We start from the raw sequence: 21,177 nt of genomic DNA, 5'->3' as shown, positions 1-21,177 counted from the left end.
GAGAAGTTTGCTCAGCAAATTGATGAGATGCACTGAGAACTGCAACACCTGAAGCCAGCACTGGTCAACAGAAAGGGCCCAATTCTCCATGACAACACCTGACCACAAATTGCACAACCAACGCTGTGAAAGTTGAATGAATTGGGGACAAAGTTTTGCCTCAACTGCCATATTCACCTGATTGCTTGCCAACTGACTACCACTTAAAGTATCTCAACAACTTTATGTTTCCACAACCAGGAGGCAGAAGATGCTTTCCATGAGTTCATTGAATCCTGAAGCATGCATTTTTATACCATAGGAATACACCAACATTTCTTATTGTCAAAAATGTGTTGACTGTAATGGTTTTTATTTTGATTAATAAAGGTGTATTTGAGCCTAGCTATGATGATTCAAAATTCAGGATTTTGAAACCGCAATTACTTTTGCACCAACCTAAGAAATCTACACTTTCTGGCAAAGGAAGAAAAACACAGAGCATATGACACAGCACAAAGGCCTTGTAATCAAGGGCCACGCTCCATTCCTCAGGAGACACAATGATCTTCCAGGTGCTGCATTCTTGAATAAAGCTGTCACAATGGGCCCTTATACAGGGGATGCTGAGCCACAGAATGAACAATGCCCTTGATAATTTTATGCCAGAGACAAGTAGCTTTTGTGGTTGTTCTTCATAAAACTCTGGATAAAGCCCAAAGCACAACATTAAAGTAAAACTTATCAAAGTGCCTTTTGTGGCCCAAATATCTAAGAGCATGTTCCACAAACCAGATTCTATTCACTTAACTAAAAGTCAGGTTTTGGGGGAGGTTTGGAGAAGTTAGAAGAAGAGCTACATTTCTCTTACTTTTTGAAAAACTACTGAGTGTACATATGCACGTGGTGAAGAATTCGGAAGTACAAGAAAGATTCCTGGTAAAATGAGTGTTTTTACTACTGTAAACAGAGTCCCTCGTTCCCCTCTCCACAGGTCAGTCACCAGTTTCTTTTGTTTTCCTCTAGAGAAAGTCACTGCTAATCAAGTGAATAGCCCACACAAGCCTCTTTTATTCCACAAATGGCATTGTTTAGTACTTCGTTTTTGCTTCTAACACTGCATTCTGGGTATCATGCCACATAATTATACAGAGCTCTTATATCTTGGTCTTCCTAATTGGCTGCATGATATTTCAGTGAATAATGTATCATAATTTAACCAGTGTCCTACTGGCTGTCATTCAAGTTCAGCCTTTGCCACAAGTAACACTATAATAAAGGTCCTATGTTACAACTATGTGAGCACACGTGCAGGTATGAGATGCATTCTTGGAAATCACTACGTGCACTTAGTCGCTTCAGTCATGTCCAACCCTATGTGATCCTGTGGACTGCAGCCCTCCAGGCTCCTCTGTCCGTGGGGTTCTCCAGGCAAGAATAGTGGAGTAGGTTGCCATGCTCTCCTCCAGGGGATCTTCCTGATCCAGGAATCGAACCTGCATCTTTTATGTCTCCTGCACTGGCAGGCAGGCTCTTTACCACTAGCGCCACTTGGAAAGCCCTGGAAATCACTATATTTTAACCTACACTGTAAATTTTGTTCAATGTTACAACCCGCTCTCTCAAGACATTCTCACCAATGATGCGTTCATTCAATATTTAAGTGCTTACAATGTGCTAGGCACTGTTGTAGGCACTTGATGTACAATGATAAACAAATCAAAGATCTCTGCTCCTGTGAAGCTTATATTGTGTGTGAGAGAGAGAGAGACAGACAGACAGAGGGGTTACCAAGAATGACTCTGAAGTTTTCATCCTGTTGCCATCAGCCAAGATGGATGCAAGCTTGCAAGATCAGAAGTTTCTTTTTGTACATGTATACACCCTGAGATTTCTACTGGATTTCCAAGTGAAGATACCGAATCAGCAGATGGGTACGTAAATCTGGAGTTCAGGAGATGGGTCTGAATCTAGACACATAATAGATGATTTCTAAGCCAAGAACCATTGAGCGAGTATAGGCAGAGAAGTGGACCAAGGACTGGGACTTGCTGCACGGTGCTCAGTCTCTCAGTCGTGTCTGACTCTTTGTGACCCCATGAACCGCAGCCCACCAGGCTCCTCCATGGACTTCTCCAGGCCAGAATACTGGAGTGGGTAGCCTTTCCCTTCTCCGGGGTATCTTTCCAACCCAGGGATGGAACCCAGGTCTCCCGCCTTGCAGGCAGATTCTTTACCATCTGAGCCACCAGGGAAGCCCAAGATTATGGAGTGGTAGCCTATCCCTTCTCCAGGGGAACTTCCTGATCTAGGAATCGAAGCGGGGTCTCCTGCATTGCAGGTGGATTCTTAACCAGCTGAGCTACCAGGGAAGCCCTGGATTGGGCCTTGGCACACATCAAATTAATAGCTGCAATTAAAAAACTGAGATACACTTGGTAAACTGATAAGGGAGGAAAGGTGGGAGAGGGATAGGGAGAGGAAGAATGTACGAAACTCCAAATATCAATACATGAAATGAAAGGGATATCAGTTCGTATTATTCATTCATTAAAAAGAACCATGAAAAACTTCACTCAAAACTATCTATTATCTAGGATACATGGATTAGGTAGCCTTTCCCTTCTCCGGGGGAATCTTCCCAACCCAGGGATCGAACCCAGGTCTCCCACATTGCAGGCAGATTCTTTACCAGCTGAGCCACCAGGGAAGCCCAGAGACAACTCCTACTCATCAGTTAAAGAAAGCTGAATAGAAAATCAGAGAAAAACAAATACCGTATGTGAACGCATAATATGGAATCTAGAAAAACGGTACAGATGAACCAGACATGTGGACACAGGTAAGAAGGGGAAGGTAAGTAGGATGAGTAGGGAGATTAGAATTGACATATATACACTACCATGTACAAGACACGAGCTAGTGGGAACCTTCTGTGTAGCACAGGAGTTCAGTTCCGTGCTCCGTGATGACCCAGAGGGGTGGGGGTGCGAGGGAGGTCTCGGAGGGAGGGGCCATATGTACACATACAGCTGATTCACTTCATTGTACAGCAGAAACTAACAGCACTGTAAAGCAATTATACTCAAATAAAAAGAAAATAAAATCAGGCAAGTTATTGGAACAAATTTCACAAGAGGATACCCAAATGATCAACGAGCATGTGAAAAAGTACACAACCATCATGAATTATCAAAGAAATGAAAACTAAACCCACAAAGATATCACAATATACTCTGAATGACTGAAGTAAAGGGAAAAAGGTAAAAATATAGTAAAAAGGACTGTCAGTACCAAACACTAGCAAGGGTGTGGAGCAATGGGAACATTCATATACTGCGGGTAAGAATGGGAGCTGGCACAAAACACTGTGGAAAACAGCTTGGAAAATATCTGTTGATGCTGAACATATGCACATCACTGTATCTAGCAATTCCATTTATAAACATAAGTGCATCTAACAGAAATGCATGCACATGTACAAGAAAGTTCATAGCAGAGTACTCTGACTTCACTGATTTCCTCAATTGTCTTTGAGTTCAGTCTCACTGAAGTCTGCTCTTAAATTTCTTTTCTTTGGCTTCTCTTTGTAGTTTCTTAAGGTAAATGCTTAGATAGTTGATTTGAGATCTCTCTATCAGTTTCCTGTTGCGGCTCTAACAAATTACCACAAACTTAGTGGCTTAAGACAACATAAATTTCTCTATTCTTTCACAGTTGTGGAATCCAGAAGTCTGAAAAAACTTTCACTGGGCTAACATCAAGGCCTTGGTAAGCTCTTATACTAACCAGGAAGAATGTGTTGCTTTGATTTTGTGGCTTCTAGAGATGGCCCACATTCCTTGGTTCATGGCTGCATTCCTCGGGCAGTGTTGAGCTGAGTTCTCACGTTGCCATCTCTCTGGTTCTCTTTTTTCTCCTTAATCTATATGTGAGGACTTCTGTGCTTGCACTGGGGTTATAACAGCATTTATTTATTGGGTCTTTTTATGCAATCTGACAGTCTAATCTGGTGTGCTTAAATAATTTAGTTAATGTAAGAATGGTATGGTCAGATTTAAGTCTCCCATTTTAATATTTGTTTTCTGTTTGTCCTGTTTTTGTTCTTCTATTCCACCTTTCCTGCCTTCTTTTAGACTATCTGAACTAAATTATAACTTATCTATTTTCTCTCTCTCTTAATTACAATATACACACTGTAGGGATTATGATATACATACCTAAACTTTCAGTCTATTGAGAGTTAGTGTTTTGTTACTTTAAATATAGAAATCTTGCAGATCTACAGTTCTCTTTATTCTTATAGTTGTCATATGTATTAATGATAAATACACTGAAAACTTTTGACAAAGTTACAACTTTTGCTTTCAACAGTCATACAAATTTTAAAGAACTTAGAAAATTTTTCTTTTTACCCACATAATGAATATTTATGCTGCTTTTCCTTTGTTCTTGCAGTTCTAAATTTCCCTCTGGCATCATTTTCTTCAAGTCTGCAGATTATATAGTTTTAGTCTTCCCTCACCTGAAAATGTCACTTTGCTGTGATTACTGTCCAGTGGATAAAAATTTGAGTTGATTATTCTTTTTCACCACTTTAAAGATCTCATTCACTATCTTCTGGACTCACAGAAATCTGTAATAATTTAAATTGTTGTTCTACTACACATAATGTGTTTCAATCTAGCTGCTTTCAAGACTTTTCTCCTTTATCTTTGGTGTCAGCATTGTAATTATGTCTGTGTGTGTATTTCTGAGTTTTTGCTTTTTGAGTTATGAAGTTTAATTCACTTCACTGTGTCTTAGTGTGGTTTTTATCTTATCAACCCAGATAGGTTCAGTTAACTGAGATTCTTGAAATCTCTAAGTTTGTCTTTCATCAAATTTGTGAACTTTTATTCATTACTTCTTCAAATAATCATTCTGCACCTATCTCTTTCTCTTCCTTTCTGGGATCCCAACACTGGTGTGCTAGAGCCAGCTTACGAACACACTCTCAGAATGGAACTCATTCACATGAAGGGGGCTCACTGTGAGGCTCCACAGAGGAGGCAAAGGCAGCAGCAGGAGCATCATCCAGGAGCATGGGTTCCAGAGCGCGGGCGCAGCAGTTGTGACTCACGGGCTGATCTGCTCCGTGGCGTGTGGGATCTTCCCAGACTAGGGATTGAACCCGTCTCCCCTGCATTGGCAGGCAGATTCTTTTTTTTTTTCCATTTATTTTTATTAGTTGGAGGCTAATTACTTTACATCATTACAGTAGTTTTTGTCATACATTGAAATGAATTAGCCATGGATTTACATGTATTCCCCATCCCAGTCCCCCCTCCCACCTCCCTCTCCACCCGATCCCTCTGGGTCTTCCCAGTGCACCAGGCCCGAGCACTTGTCTCATGCACCCAACCTGGGCTGGTTATCTGGCAGGCAGATTCTTAATCACTGGACCACCACCGAAGTCCCTACAAAAGACTTCTTTTTGAGAGCTAGAGTCCAGTGAAACAAATGTTGGGCCTTTTGATACTGGTCCTCTGGTTCCTGAGGCTCTGCTTATTTTTCCAATCTTTTGTTGCTCTGTTCTCCAGGTTTAATAAATTCTATTGATCTCTCTTCAGTATCACTGACTTTCCTGTCATCTTTAGTTAGCTATTGGATCCATCTAGTAACTTTTTAAAACTCCAGATTATTTTCTCAGTTCTAAAATTTCCATTAAAAAAAATTCTACTTTGTTGAGAGATTCTACAGTTTGATTCATCTCAAGGGTGTTTTCCTTTCTCATGTTATAGTTATAATGGCTGCCTTAAAATCTGATAATTCTAACATCTGGACCATCTTGGTGTTGACATTTGTTGTCTTCTTGAGAATTAATCTCATTTCTCTGGTTCTTTATATGTTGAATAATTTTGGATTATATGTTAAATACTTTGAATATTATTTAGACTCTAGGTCCTGTTTAAAAAAAATGTCCTGGACAATGTTGATTTTGTTTGTTTAAACAACCAACTCAGATAGGTTCAGAGTGCAACTTCTGTTCCACCTTCTGCAGCCTGTGGTTGCAGTGTTGGTTTGAAAGGTTTGAAAGGTTCTGTTACGCAATGTGGGATCAGCCTCACATGTGCGCTGCTCAGCAGTTACGCTGTGTCATAATTAGCAGCTTAAATCAGTTCAGTTCTCAAAGCCTTTGCTGTGCTGCTTTGGGTCTGAGTTTGTGTAGTGTGGGGTAAGCTTGGGGCTTACACTGATTAGTTTTGATTAAAACACAATAAAGGACCCCCTCCTCTGGGCTCTCTTTCTAGTTTCCTCCTTACCCCAAAGAGTGCCTTTGCTTTTCCTCTGACCAGATACAAAGGTTGTCTCAGAATTTTAACTCCATCACTATCACTGTACAGTTGTCACAACTCAGTTCACCTTTAGGACAAAAAGTAGAGAAACTTGGAGATTATGCTCACTCTTTAGACTGCAGAGGTTCTTTTCCCATTTTCTCTATCACAAAAATAGAGTTTCCATCCATTTTAACTGTTGGCACTGCTTGCTACCAGTGCTTAATGGGGTGCTTAACAGTGACAAATCATGAAAGAAAAGCAAAAATAAAAGTCCCCAACAAGCTCTAGCTTCCAAGAGCTTTTCTTTTCCCATTTTTTTTGGGGGGGGGGGAGCAGGGTTCCTTTCATAGGTTTTCCGTCAGAATTTTCTCTGGTTTAACCTATCAGAGCAGTCATCATGACAGCTCTGCTGGTGCCTTCTCAGAGCACAGGGCCAAGAAAAAGGAGAAGAAAATCACTCATTTCTCTCAGTCTCTTCTCCAGGTTTGACTCTCCTCCCAAACCACCTGCTTTTGTTTGTATTTCTGTGTCCACAGGTAGGTGGACAGCTTCTCTGGTTACATGTAGATAAAGTTCAAAAATAGGCAAAACTTAAATTATAATGTTGGAAGTCAGGATACCTGTTATCTTTGAAAAGGAAGGAAGTAGTGATTGGCAGATGGCATTAGGGGAGCTTTTTGGGTGCTCTTAAGAGTCTAACTCTTGCCTGCATGGTGGTTATACATGTAGTCACTTAGTAATTCACTCAACTGAACATTTGCTTTGCACACTTTTCTGTACATATTTTATGCGCCAATTTAAAAAACACATTAACTCTTCCTTCAGGTGGCAGATGACAGAACCTTAGCTTAAATCAATCTGTGTATTAACTTATAATAAGGATATGAGGTGTTTCGTGGAATTCAAGGTCAGGAATGATACTGGGCTGCATGAACATGAACCAAGGGATCCAGTACTATCAGAACCTGCCCTCTCACCACAAATGCAGTGAGGAAACATGACCACTGACATGAAACAACCATTCTACATGGTGCACACTGGTGTGTACCTACTGTTTTGCTTGCTCAAGACAAGGCCTGCTTACTGGAGACAGCACCACTTTTAGGGAAAATGGTCTTCCCTCATTCTATCTATATGGTTTCTCACAAGAGCTACAGGTTTTTTACTTAACCCCAACCCCCTGCCATAGTCAACAAGCCCAGTAATGGCCACATGACCTGTGCTGGGGAATACTATTCCAAGACATTTTATTCTTGGGGCCAGTGCTCTTATTTTTAAATAGGCATGCTTGGGGTAGGGTGCAGAAACCTGCATTTTAGCAGCTTGTCAGATGATTCTGAAGTTTGAGGACTCTAATCTAGACTATCTATTCTTTATTTGGTTGTGTACATTTCTTCAGAGATATTTTGTTTTGAAACTGGAATTGTATTCAACCAAACCTGTCAATTCATGGCCTGGTAGGCTGTGTGTATGTGGGGGGTGGGGTGGGGGGCTCAAGTGTCAAGAAAAGAAACTATATAAAGAATATGAAAATATAGATGTGGGAAAATTCGGGAGTGTTTGTATACTTTGTCTGGAACTTTTTTCTCCACCTAAATGATGGCAGTCCTCGGTGACCTCAGAGTTAAGAAAAAGTTACAATGTCAATCATGAATATGATCCCAATTTCATTAGGAGAGAAAAAAACAACACCTTTAAATTTAAGTGGGTGATTACCTATGGAGTAAGTGCTTTTTATTCTTTATAAATTGACTCTATTCCTCTATTTTTCTCTAATAAACATAATCTTTCATAACAAAAGATAGCTGATGTTGTAAAGATACAGTGTATTTATTTTTAATCAAGGAATATCTATAATCAGGAATCAAGAAATGTGTCAAGCTTTCAATAAGCAGTTAACGTACACCTCTGTTTCAAGAGGAAACTCATGTCAGTATTGTATAAGTGAAAAGTATTTCCTCATCTTAAACAGAAGACTTCTTACCCTTCTACTTAATACAGGTTTCCCCCACTACTGAAGGTGAGAGTGTTTTTATGAAACTTTCCTGAGCTGAAATGGCATAAAGTGAAGAAGCAATTATCTGAGGACACATCTTGCTAACAGAGACACAAATGAAGTAAAGCACAGATGCTCACATGGTTCCAAGCTATGGTGGCTTGAGATGCTGAGTAGTTCCTGGTGAAGGGGCTTCACGGCGTTGGGCTCACTGTTCCCTGCAAAATAAACACTGAACACTATTTTTGCTTTAAACTTTTTTTGTGAAAGCAAAAATCCTCTTTGAACTTCTTTTGGTTAGTAAAAAGAGGTACAAATAGGTCTTTCAAAAAAGTGAGGTGGCATACAGTGAACCTTTGAAATGTGGGAGATACCTGTTATTTTATAACCATGTTAAGGTCAGCACTTAAATCTTTATTTCTGGGAGGAGGGATTGCAGGATCCAAAGGTGATATATGGGATCATTTTCCCTTTTATGTTTCTTAATATTTTCAGTTAAGTAAAAAAGTAATGAGCCTATTATTTTCAAAATCATTAGAATTTTCTTCCCCTCTATCTAAAAAGAAAACACTGAAGTTACCCAGTGTAAAGAACTGGTTTGAAATTAGAATACAGTTAACATTTTTAACTGAGTTGTATTAAGTGAGGTCCATGAGGAAAATCTGTCCCATTTTTTACCAGTAAACAGAGGCCATTTAGTCTGCTCAGACTTATTCAGGATTATTAAAAATATGTTAGTGGTTGCTAACTTTGGCTTCATGCTCATATGAACACACTTTTTTCCTCCAAGTTAGTTTCACTATCATTTGTTTCCCTTTTGTAGCTCAAAGCTAAACTTGGATATAGCAAATAATTCACAAGAACCACCATATTTTTTTTTCTGTTGCACTGGGTATATAAAAAGCTTAAGTAAATTTTCACTCATGAATTTACAAGTATAATGACATTCAATTTTAAATGATTCTTTAAAAAAGATTCTTAAAAACTTTTAGATTGACTTGGGAGAAAACTCAAGCATGAAGGTATCATGTCTCTATGACTCATTAGTGGGACTGATTTTAATACAGAGAACTGTGAAAACTTCCAAAAGGGATGCAGGGAACTAATAAAAAAGTATACAATTCTTGAATTTTTTTCCATTCACCCATAAGAGAAAGATGCACATGATCAACTAAATAAATATGCATATTTGGTTTTGAAAAGTATTAATTTCCTCTTCTGGATATTTTTTTAAGGTTGTTTTTTAAAAATGATTTATTTATTTGACCGCACTGGGTCAGTGTTCTGGCATGTGGGATCTTCCATTGTGGCACTCAGGCTTCACAGAATGTGGGATCCCAGCTCTCCGACCAGGGATATAATAACCCCTATCGTCTGCATTGCAAAAGGAATTCTTAACCACCGGACCACCAGCGGAAGTCCCTGGATCCTCTTACATAATGGTGCTTTGGCAAGTTTATGTATGCTATCTTTTTTTAACTAGATAACAATGCACAGTAAGTTAAAAAATTACAGGAACATACCAGTTTTGAATAAACTACAAATTCCACCCATCAGAATTCATATACGGAGTAATTAGGACAGAGAGAATACAGCATGATATATTCCAACTTCACAGAGACCAAGTCTGAAAGGACAATGTGGCTTGGGTTGCGTTTAAAAAAAAAATCAACTGAGACATTTATTTTACCAATTGTAAGCAACTGGCGAAAAGGAGGGTAGATCTTACCGTACCCATGAATTAATAAAACACTTGGAATAACAAATATAAATTTAATAATAAACATTATGGTCAGGTTGTTTATTAAGGAGGCAACCACACATACAAGTTCGGCTATAGAAATGTTTGCAAATCAAACTTCATGTGATCTAAAAGGACCATGCGTAGTCAAAAATGGACGCCTGTACATTCAATAAAAAGTTAAATATACATAGTCTAGATCATCCTAAAGTTATACAAACATCTGGGGACACATATGTATCTTATTTCCTTCAGAAAAACGTTTTTATAAAAGTGATGTATTGAGATAATAATTTTAAAAAGTATCTGACAATTATGAATGGTCCCCAGTATTACAAAATGTGATTTTCAGTGTATGAAAACCAAAAAAAGCCAACCCTTCGGAGAGTGTTTTATATTATACAAACAAGTTTTGTAGAAAAATGATCCAGCAAATGCTTGAGTTAAGAATATTTATATTTTTCCAATTTACACTTTTATTAACACACTTACAAAAAAAATAACATTCAAACACTGAAAAATTAAATAACTTTGGAAGCAGAGCTCATAGCTTTCTGCTCACATATAAGTGACAATTCTGGGCTGTTGGCACAAAAAAATAATCAACATTCATAAAACCCTTACTACTATATATAAAACATAAGTTAAAATCATAGGCACTAGTTTATCAAATCCACATTTCATCTGTAAGAGTAACCACAGCGAATCCTTAGATTTTTCCCAAACAGAAAAATTGGCAATACACAAAGGCTTTCTAGTAAAAAGGCAATTTTTCTCTTTAGGAAACTAAAAGCCAATAGTCTGTGGTAGTATAACAGCAGGTAAAATTATACTTTACCTAACTCAGATCCATTATGTTCTTAACAAGTGATGAAAATTTTAATTAAAGAAAAATAGACATTTTTTTTCTGATGCAGCCATTAAAAACACAAAGTTAAATAACCTGAATATTCCTTTTGAAACTGATAATCTAACTTAAAAATATAATGGGTATTTTGTAAGAGTTAAAATTCCTTTTAATTACTAGATTGCAGCATTTTTTTTTTTTTTTTTGCAATGTTGCACTGAAAACTGAGACCTATTTTTCCTCTTGTGTATACGTGGTTTAAAAAAGACAGTGGCTAGTTCTTTTACTTACTTAGATTTTTACAAGAGATACCCCTCTACCCGAAACAGATGCGTTATCTTCCTCTGAAAAGCAACATTTTTAAGTTCATCATTATATGTGGAATTCTGGCGCCATCCTTTCCTGACCCACCCCCATCACCCTCAAATCCAAGAATAAAACTTCTTCCTTGCATCATACACCAAAATACACTAGCAGTGGCAGTTTAGGCTTCCAGCAGCTGTGCTAACTGAACGACTCCTTACTGGTCAAGCTAATAAAGACCACCATGGTGTCCATCACGGCAGAACAGCGGTCTTGATCGTGGTAGAAGTTTCATCATTCTCTCAACCTATAAACCTCAGTGCTATCCTGAATATAAGCTTCCCATTTCTCTCTCAATTTCTTTTGCCAACTTACAGAAAGTCTTTGACTAACAGAAGATGAAGGTATGTTCAAATATCTAAAATCCTTTAGTGACCTGACTGCCAATATTTTAGAGTTGTACAAATTAAATATTTAAAAACAGACCTCACCATGAAAAAATGAGATGTCTGCAGAAGATGGAAGCTTTAGTTTGGTAATAGTCAAATAAAATCCAAATTAGTTATTTCTAGGATATACATAAGGGCCATCACAGAGCAAGTGTTTAACAGGTTAGAGTCATATGTAGTAGGTTTCATTTGTACCCCCAAATGCAAAAACTGACGTCAGACAGAATCTAAAAGGGACACATTTTCAAAGGGTGTTTTGAAACAGTTGCTCAGTTTAAAGTGGATCAACTTAAATAGGACTCAGCAGGCTATAATATCCCACCACATAATAGGCTGCTAGGTCAATTAATAGTAACAATACAACTGTCATTATCAGAGTTTTTGTACGTTAAGTGCATAGATTACAGCCCCTCCCCCTTACTGTATGGTTTTGTTCCAGGTTATAAGCACTGAAGTGGTGTTATTTATATCAAGAATAAAGACATATACTACTTGCTCTTTCCCATCATGGAAACCTGCTAATAAAAACAAGATCTCTTAGTCCTATAACAGATAACAGCATGTGAAGAAGTTGGCTTCAATAGCAAAGGCTATCTTTCCTGAGCCAGGAGCTATAAAGTTTAGAAAGATTGTACAACTGATATTAAGCCCTTTTGGCAATCAAAACAAACACACAAAAGTCTGATGTGTCAATGCAACATGATGGATGCATGGTGTAACACTATCTGGTGGTGGTGATATGTGAGCTACATCCAAAACTTAAGATTAAGCAAAATGACAATTTTTCTAATGAATCTGCAAAAAATAATTTATAAGTTTCTCCCAAATTTAGGTATCGTGTTTTAAATCTCTAGCCCAGGTTTCTTCCCACCCTGTCCCCTTCCATCTCAATCTAGTTTCCTGGAGTACTAGTGAAACGTTTTAGATAATTAGTCAGAATATTAGTTCTCATTAACACAAATATTTATTGATACTATGTATACAGTAACTTAGGTTGAACGTGAAGTTTTGGATAGCTAGAATTCACCTTGTGCACAAAGGTATGCTCTCATTTACAGATGGGCATTTCTCTTTGGCATCCATTGGTTTTTTGCCCAGATATTGGCCTCTGTCAAATATTAAAAAATCAATTCAGTTGCTATTAAATAAAACTAAAAGTGATTCCATGGAGAGTGATTGTATGATTACCAAACACATCTGATGTTAAATGTCATTAAAGTGCTGTTTGATCATCTCTGTCAATTTGTGCTAATTAAGACAGAGAGGGCTGGGATTTTATAAATCCCGAGTCTTATCTGAACAGTCTGCATATAAAAGTTGTCTTTTAGCCTGGTGAAGGGGCATCCATGAAGCTGTGGACCTCTGCATTCCTTTCTTTGCTGGTCAGTAACAGCCATCTTTCCAACTGTCATCTTTCATGCTGCCATAGGTCTTAGGAGCTGGCAAGGATCTGAAATAAAGCAATTTTACAGAAGATTTGCAAGGTTTTATGGAACATTACCATGCTATCTTCCACACATATCAATTACTTTGTAGGTTGTAACACAATCCAATGTTCCAGGGGACTGTTGAGATCAAACCTCTGAACAGCTATTAGCACAACCATTCTACATCAGGCATGTCCACAACTTTTAAGTTTTACTAGGCATCAGGTGACTGCACTAACCTCTTTTTTGTTAATACAGCCACTGCAGTAAGAGAAAAGATTGTCTGGTCTTTTCCAACCAAATGGATCACCAAACTTATTACTTATTTGAGGGGTAAACTGATGAATGTGTTATTAGTGGCGTAGTGCCACCATCATTAGAGAGGCAAAATGGGATAGTGCTTAAAAGGACTGTGAAGTCAGACATACTTGGAACTGTAGGTCTTACTAGTTGAAATCTCAGGCAAATTACTTAACTTCATTAAATTTTAATATTCTCCTCTGAAAAATAGGCATAATAACAGTACCTACATGTCTAATGCTATAGTAAAAATTAAGTAAGGCGTGCATGTGCGTGCTAAGTCACTTTAGCCGCGTCCAACTCTGCGACCCCATGGACTGAAGCCCGCCAGGTTCCTCTGTCCATGAGATTCTCCAGGCAAGAATACTGGAGTGGGTTGCCATTTTTCCCTCCAAGGGATCATCCTGACCCAGGGATTGAAAAACTGTTGTACTCTATTGAACTAAAAAATGTAATATATTATCTTAGAATAAAAGAAGTATGGTTAATTCGGTTTCAATGCTTGTGGCACAAAAGCACCTTTTTCATGCAAATAAATATTTCAAGTTTAATATATTCAACACCCACTGATGGTGGTAAGCACATTCTTGAAAGGTACAGATATGCCTATACATATATATGACTCCCAATCTGGGTAGGCTCAGAATCATCTGAAGATTAAACAAATTTGAAAACAGCATACCTACAGATTTGGGGCTTCACACCAGACCTACTCTTTATGGGCAAAACTTAGGCCTCTATATTTAGATAAATTCCACAGAAGATTCTGAACTGTAGTGAGATTTGAAAACCAACCTCCTGGATTATACACTCAGACCTGACAGCTACAAGTTTTATCTTAAATCTCATTGTAGGTTCTACTATGCTTTTAATATCTTTACTGAATATCATTATATTCAAAATGAACAAATAACACAACCAGATGCAGTGGTTCTAACAATCTTTCCTAGGAATTCATCAAGATGCTTAATCATACCAGGCACCTGGGCAAATTTAATCTGAACCAAAGTGATATAATACCCCAATGTCCCAAGTGAGAATTTCCTGAAAGTAATATTTTATTCAAATTGTAATGATTCTAGTGGGAACCCACTAGGACTCCTGATCTTCACTATCAAATGCAGAACTGAAGGTAATTCCCGTCTACCCATTTTCCTATACTCAAGAAGGTCAAAACAGAGTATTTGCCACTTACCTGCGAACAGGCTGTGCAAGTTTGCTGCGAGGCACTGGTATACCCCCAGCAGAAGGGGCACTGGGTCTGGGCAAGCCACTTCTCATCACAGTTGTCCCTGCAGGTCTGGTTAGAGTAGTGCTGTTGATATTGCTGGGAGGATTTGCTGGGACTGTGTTCTGAACCATGGGAGGCCCAGGTGAGGAAGTGGTTTGCATGAGCTGTGTTGTTTCTTGGCTACCAGGAGAACCAGAGCCATGGTTACTAAATGCTTTTACTGGTTGCCGGAGAGCCAAAGGAGATGGTGCTGCAGGGGAGCGGAATTTACCTGGAGAAGGTACTGCAGAATGGCAAAGAAAAATCAACGTTTTCAGTAGAAACCAAGTGCAAGTGAAAACTGCTGCTTTATGACTGGGCACCAGTACATCTGTATTCCTGAAAATTCACTCTATAGAAATGCAAGGAGTAAAGAATATTTATGGGGTAATATATACATTTACATAAAGATCACTAGCTGCTCTTAAGTAACCAAGTCCTTACTCAGAGGACTGTAACTATCCTTGATAACAGTGTTTCAATTTTTAACTAGGTCAGCTGGGAATCCACAATAACAGAAAAGACACTGCAGCATTCTGTTTCAGCAGGGCAACCAACCTAAGCCACATTCTAGAGCTGAAAAAAGTGCTGGCTACTAGATGGTTGACTAGAATTTCAAATACACTTTCCCCTCAAAGAAACAGTCAAGTAAACATGTATCAAGTATCTGGAAAGTAAGTCCTCTCTCATCTACAGTGTATCTTAAAATTTAGAAACTGAGCCTGCTTCTATTGTGCTTCAGCAAGTAGGGAAGTTAAAATCTAGGTGCATATCAAGAACTATATGAAGTCATAGGATAGAGATGGTATGTTTTGCTGGAACGTCAATTCTACCAAGTAGTTAGTTAAAAGACATATTAAAACTAGTAATGATACACAAAATTAAATGAGCAATTGAAGTGATTTTTGTCAAAATAAGACTCCAAAATAAATTTTATTATTGTGGTGGTCCATTAGCATTGTAAATTCAGATGTTGAGGGATTCATTCATCCTTTCCTGTTTATTCTATTTGGATAAATCACCTCTGGAAGGTTTCTTCAAATACCTATGAATGCCTACATACAATATAAATAAAAAATATTACCTTAACACGCTTTACCTAACAAAGAACTCTGGGGTGGGGGCTCAGAGTGAATGACAGGTGGGGGTAAGGGAAGGAGAGTTCCGAGGAAAAGGGAGAAAGAAATCATAGTCACCCTATTCTCTGTCAACCTGCATTACTTTGCCTGGGATATGAATAGAGAGAAACTGACTGTGTGTCAAAATCCCAAGGAATATTAAAATGAGGGACGAGGGGCCCAAGCACCACCCCCAGAAAATCTTGTTTGGAATGAAATCAATATACTTATTTTAAAACCATAATAGGAGCTTCAGACCATGTTGACAAAAACAGGCAGGGCTTACCCTCCTGCTATAAGCACCTCTGTAACTTGGGTAAGATACAAAAGAATGATTTCCAAATACTGAACAACAGGCAGTACAGGCCTAACTCCTGAGAGAAGGAAAATAAAAGTGATGAGCTCTATTGGCACTCTGGCTTTTGTGGGGGGGGGGGTGGAGGGTTGTGGATTTTTCGGATTATAGAGTAAGGAGGAGGATCTAGAGAATATCGACGTTACCTTGCTGAGTCGAGGAGACAAAAACTGGAATCTGAGGGGCAAAGTACCTTAGAGGAGGGAGGTGCTCCAGAAGACCTCTATAACTCAGGTCTGTCGAACCTCTGCCTGAATATCGAGCTGTGCATGCACCAAGTAAAGCTCCATAAGACTGAACAAAGCAAGCATGGAGTAAACTGAAGAGTTTCCAAAGCTTATACAGCACTAGGACACGTTTGAGTTTCAACCAATTAGAGCAGAGAATCCTTGCCAAACATTCAGGGCAATCAAGGGACACTCTAAAAGGAATAAACTAGTTCTAGAATAAAATGACTCTAAATCCATTCTAACAAAACTCAACAAAAAAGCCACCAAAGCAGGCAGCAAGCTGCCACGCAAGGAAAACTAAAATGCTTTTGTAAACAAAGTTTTGTTAGAATATGGCAACATTCGTATGTTTATGTTTATTGTCTATGGCTGCTTTCCAGCTACAAAGTGTAGTTAACAGTTACAACAGAGACCGTATAACCCATGATCCTAAAATATTTACTATCTGGTCCTTTAAGAAAGTGTTTGCTGATCCTTGTTGTAAGGATCACACTAATCTATAAATAACTGTTTACCAGAACAAAGTCCACACTATTTAAAATTACATAACAAAATCTAGCATAGAATATAAAACTTCACAATGTCTACTAACCAATAAAAAATAGTAGACATATAAAGAACCTGTAAGGTGATAACCAAAACTAGGCTAAAAATTAGCCTAGTCAGAAACAGATTAAAAAGTCACAGGGATGACTGAGCTACCAGGCAAGGACTTTATAAAAACTATTACATACAAGCTTAAGGATATAAAAAAATATATAAACATGAGGTGAGAAGTAAAAGAGTTCTAGACGAGCTAGAAAGAACTTTTAAAAAAAACTTTAGGAATTCTAGTTCTTCTTCTTATTTTTGGCTGCACCCTGCAGCTTGTGGAGAGAAAACAGACTTTAAAAAAAAGTCTCCCAAGGCAATAAAAGTAAAAGTGAAAATAAACAAATAGGACATAATCAAACTTACAAGCTTTTGTGTAGCAAAGGAAACCATAAGCAAAATGAATAAACAACTTAAAGAATGGTATAAAATATTTACAAATGATGAGACAAACAAGGGCTTAATTTCCAAAATATACAAACAGCTCATATAACTGAACAGCAAAAACAACCAACCAACTGAAAAATGGGCAGAAGATCTACACAGACATTTCTCCAAAGAAGACATACAGATGGGCAATGTGCACATGAAAAGATACTCAACATCACCAATTACTAGAAAAATTCAAATCAAATCTATAGTAAGGTATCACCTCACACCCATCAGAAAGGCCATGATAAAAAAACTCTACATACATGTAAATCCATGGCTGATTCATGTCAATGTATGACAAAAACCACTACAATATTGTAAAGTAATTAGCCTCCAACTAATAAAAATAAATGGAAAACAAAACAAAAAACTCTACAAAATAATAAATGTTGGAGATGGTGTGGAGAAAAAGGAACTCTCCTATATTGTAAACTGATGTAGCCACTATGGAAAACAGTATAGAGGATCTTCAAAAAATTAAAAATAGATCTACCATATGATCCAGCAATCCCACTCCTAGGCAAACATCCAGACAAAACTACAATTCAAAAGATAAACACAGCCCTAAGTTCATAGCAGAACTATTCATAATAGCAAAGACATGGAAACAACCTGAATATCTATCAACAGATGAATGGATAAACAAGATGTGTTACATATACACAATAGAATACTACTCAGTTGTAAAAAAAGATGAAATAATGCCATTGGCAGCAACATGGATGAACCTAGAGATTATCAGGCTAAGTGAAATGTTAGAGAAAGACAAATACCATATGATATCACTTATATGTGGAATATAAAATATGACACAAATGAACCAATTTATGAAACAGAATCAGACACAGAGAATAGACTTGTGGTTGCCAAGGGGGAATGAGTGGGGGAGGGATGGATTGGGAGTTTTGGATTAGCAGAGGCAAACCATTATATACAGAATGGATAAACAACAGGATCCTACTGCATAGCACAGGGAACTACATTCAATATCCTGTGATAAAACCATAATTAAAAAGAATTTTTAAAAATGTATATATATGTATAACTGAATCACTTTGTTGTACAACAGAAATTAACAGAGCATTGAAAACCAACTATTAATACTTCAATAGAAAAAAAGAAAGAAAGAAGCAGAATTTTCAGGGACCTGTGGGGTTACATGGGGCTGATATCTTCATGTCACTGGAGTACAAGGAAGAAAGGAGAAAGAGAGGACAAAAAGTACAGTGGGAAACAATGACTTCCGTATATGAAAACTCACCATATTTGCTAAAGGACATAAACCTGCAGATTCAAAAAACTAAGAGACACTAAACTAGATAAATCCAAAGCAATCCATGTCAAAACACATCACAGTTAAACTTTTGAAAATGAAACACTTCTCTCTCTTGAAGTCAGAGAGAGAAATAACACATAACCTATAGGGGAAGAAGAATTTTTAACAACAGTGGACTTCTCATCATAACCCACAGAGATTAGAAGAAAAGTGGCGTAAGTTTTTCAAGAATTGAAAGAAAAGAAATGTCAATCCAGAATCCTATATCCAGAGAAAATATCCTAGAAAAATTAAGGGAAAATCAAGACATTCTCAGACAAGAAAACCAAGACAATATGTGGGCAGCAGACCCATTTCCTCCCCATCCCCCTGCCAAGAAACCCAGCTGAACAAGTTCTATAAACAGGCAGAAAATGATAAAAAGATGGAAACTTAGAATACCAGAAAGGGAGAAAGAACAAAGTAAACAAAAATATAGGCAGACACACAGGTTTTCCCTCTCCTTGAGTTTTCAAAATTATATTTTCAGGTTGAAGAAAAATTTATAAGACTAATGTCAATGGAAATATTAAAGTAAATATTTAAGACAATTATAAATAGGGTGAGGGTAAAGATACATGAAAAAAGGTAAGGTTTACATACTTGAACTGATAAAATGGTAACATCAACAGTGAAGTGAAATGAAGTGAAAGCCGCTCAATTGTGTCCGACTCTTTGCAACCCCATAGACTATACAGTCCATGCAATTCTCCAGGCCAGAATACTGGAGTGGGTAGCCTTTCCCTTCTCCAGGGGATCTTCCCAACTCAGGGATCAAACCCAGGTCTCCCGCAGTGCGGGCAGATTCATTGCAGGTGGATTCTTAACCAACTGAGCTATGAGAGACTAACATGTATATATGATGTTATGCATATATAATGTAATACAGCCACAACAATAACTATGCAAATATATGCACTCAAAAACACTACATTTAAGTCATTTGTGGTTGCTATAGTGTAAAGAGAAAATAAGACAAAGTTGGTCAAAACGTACAAACTTCCAATTATAAGATTAATAAGCACCAGGGATATAATGTATTGATAGAATTTAATTAACTGCTGTATGTTATATATGAAAGTTGCTAAAAGAGTGAATCTTAAAGAAAAAAGAAAAAAAGAGTGAATCTTAAGAGTTCTCATCAATTTTTTTTGGTTTTGTAGCTGCATGAGATGATGGATGTTCACTAAACTTAATTGGTTATCACTTCATAATGTATGGAAATCAAATCATTATGTTGTATACCTTAAATATATACAGCGTTATATGCCAATTACATCTCAATAAAACTGAAAGGGAAAAAACACTGTAAGTCAAAATGGAATTCTAAAGAACGTTCAAGTAACCTGCAAGAATGCAGGAAAAAGAAAACAGAGAAATGAAAAACAGGGAAAACAAACAGAAAACAACAAATAAAATGGCAGACTTGAGTATATAATTACACAAAATGTAAATGACCCATCTGTACCAATTATTAAGACAAATTTGGTAGAAATGCATTTAAAATATAACCTAACCATGCAGTCTGTAAAAAACTCACTTCAAATATAAAAATATAGGGAGGTTGAAAGTTAAGGGATGGAAAAGATATATCACGCCAACAATACAAAAAGCAAAGCATGTTTACACTAACATCAGATAATTAAAAAGAAAATTACACAGGAAAAGGAAGAATAATACATAATGAAAGCAGGGTCAAAAAAAAAAAAAAAAAAAAAGAAAGCAGGGTCAAATTACCAAAACAAGCAATCCTAAATGTGTACATACTAAAGGCAGCTAACAGCTATAAACATGTGAAGGAGAAACTTTGAACTGAAAGGAGAAATAGACAAACCCACAACAGCTGGAGATTTCAACATCTCCCTTTCAACTAATAGAACCAGACAGAAAACAAGCAAGCTTATGTAAGAACTCAACATCGCCTCCACCAATTATAGAATCTAACTGACATTTATATCAACAGAACAGTCCACTCAACAACAGGAAAAAACACATTCTTTTCAAGTGTCCACAGAAGCCAAATCAAGATAGACTATACCCTGGGCCATAAAGCAAACTTTAACAACTTTTTAAAAAACTGAAATTACAAAGAGTACTTTCTCTGATCACAATACAATAAAACTAGAAATCAATAACTAAAAGGTAACAAAGATTTCAAAAATCCCTTGAAGACAAAATAATATACTTGAATAGAAATTTTATAATATATGCAACTGAATAAAAGTGAAAATACAAAATATCAAAGTTTGTGGGTCATAATTAGGAAGACGTCTTACATCAGTAATCTAAGTTCCTAACTTCAAAAACAGAAAAAGTAGAGCAAAAAAACTCAAAGCAAGCAGAAGAAAATAATAAAGAGCAAAAATAAATGAGACTGGAAATAGAAAAACACAGAAAAAAAAAATCAACGAAATAGAGAGTTCTTTCAAAACTGACAAGCCTGACAAAATAAAAAGGAGAGAAAATACAAAGTATTAGTATCAGTAGTGAAATGGGATATCACT

General features: G+C 37.2%; 1 protein-coding gene across 4 annotated transcripts in view; it reads right to left on the bottom strand.

The window, feature by feature from the left end:
* Nucleotides 1–5,540: 5,540 nt before the first annotated feature.
* SLAIN2 (SLAIN motif family member 2) overlaps nucleotides 5,541–21,177 on the bottom strand; it is a 75,327-nt gene continuing 59,690 nt past the window's right edge. For 2 of the 4 annotated variants that reach the window (XM_020879751.2, XM_020879761.2), the window contains 2 exons: nucleotides 14,558–14,876; nucleotides 10,049–13,085 (listed from right to left, as the gene is read on the bottom strand). In XM_020879751.2, coding sequence (XP_020735410.2) covers nucleotides 13,019–13,085; nucleotides 14,558–14,876 — 386 coding nt within the window. In that variant the 3' untranslated portion in view covers nucleotides 10,049–13,018. Of the gene's footprint in view, nucleotides 8,514–10,048; nucleotides 13,086–14,557; nucleotides 14,877–14,964; nucleotides 14,985–21,177 lie in introns of those variants that run through there. The other 2 variants (XM_020879771.2, XM_070458024.1) reach the window with 2 other exon arrangements.

This window comes from Odocoileus virginianus, chromosome 29, assembly GCF_023699985.2.
Source record: "Odocoileus virginianus isolate 20LAN1187 ecotype Illinois chromosome 29, Ovbor_1.2, whole genome shotgun sequence".
Lineage (NCBI taxonomy): Eukaryota > Metazoa > Chordata > Mammalia > Artiodactyla > Cervidae > Odocoileus > Odocoileus virginianus.
Note: the sequence above shows the minus strand (reverse complement) of the source record. Positions and strands in the feature narration are given on the sequence as shown.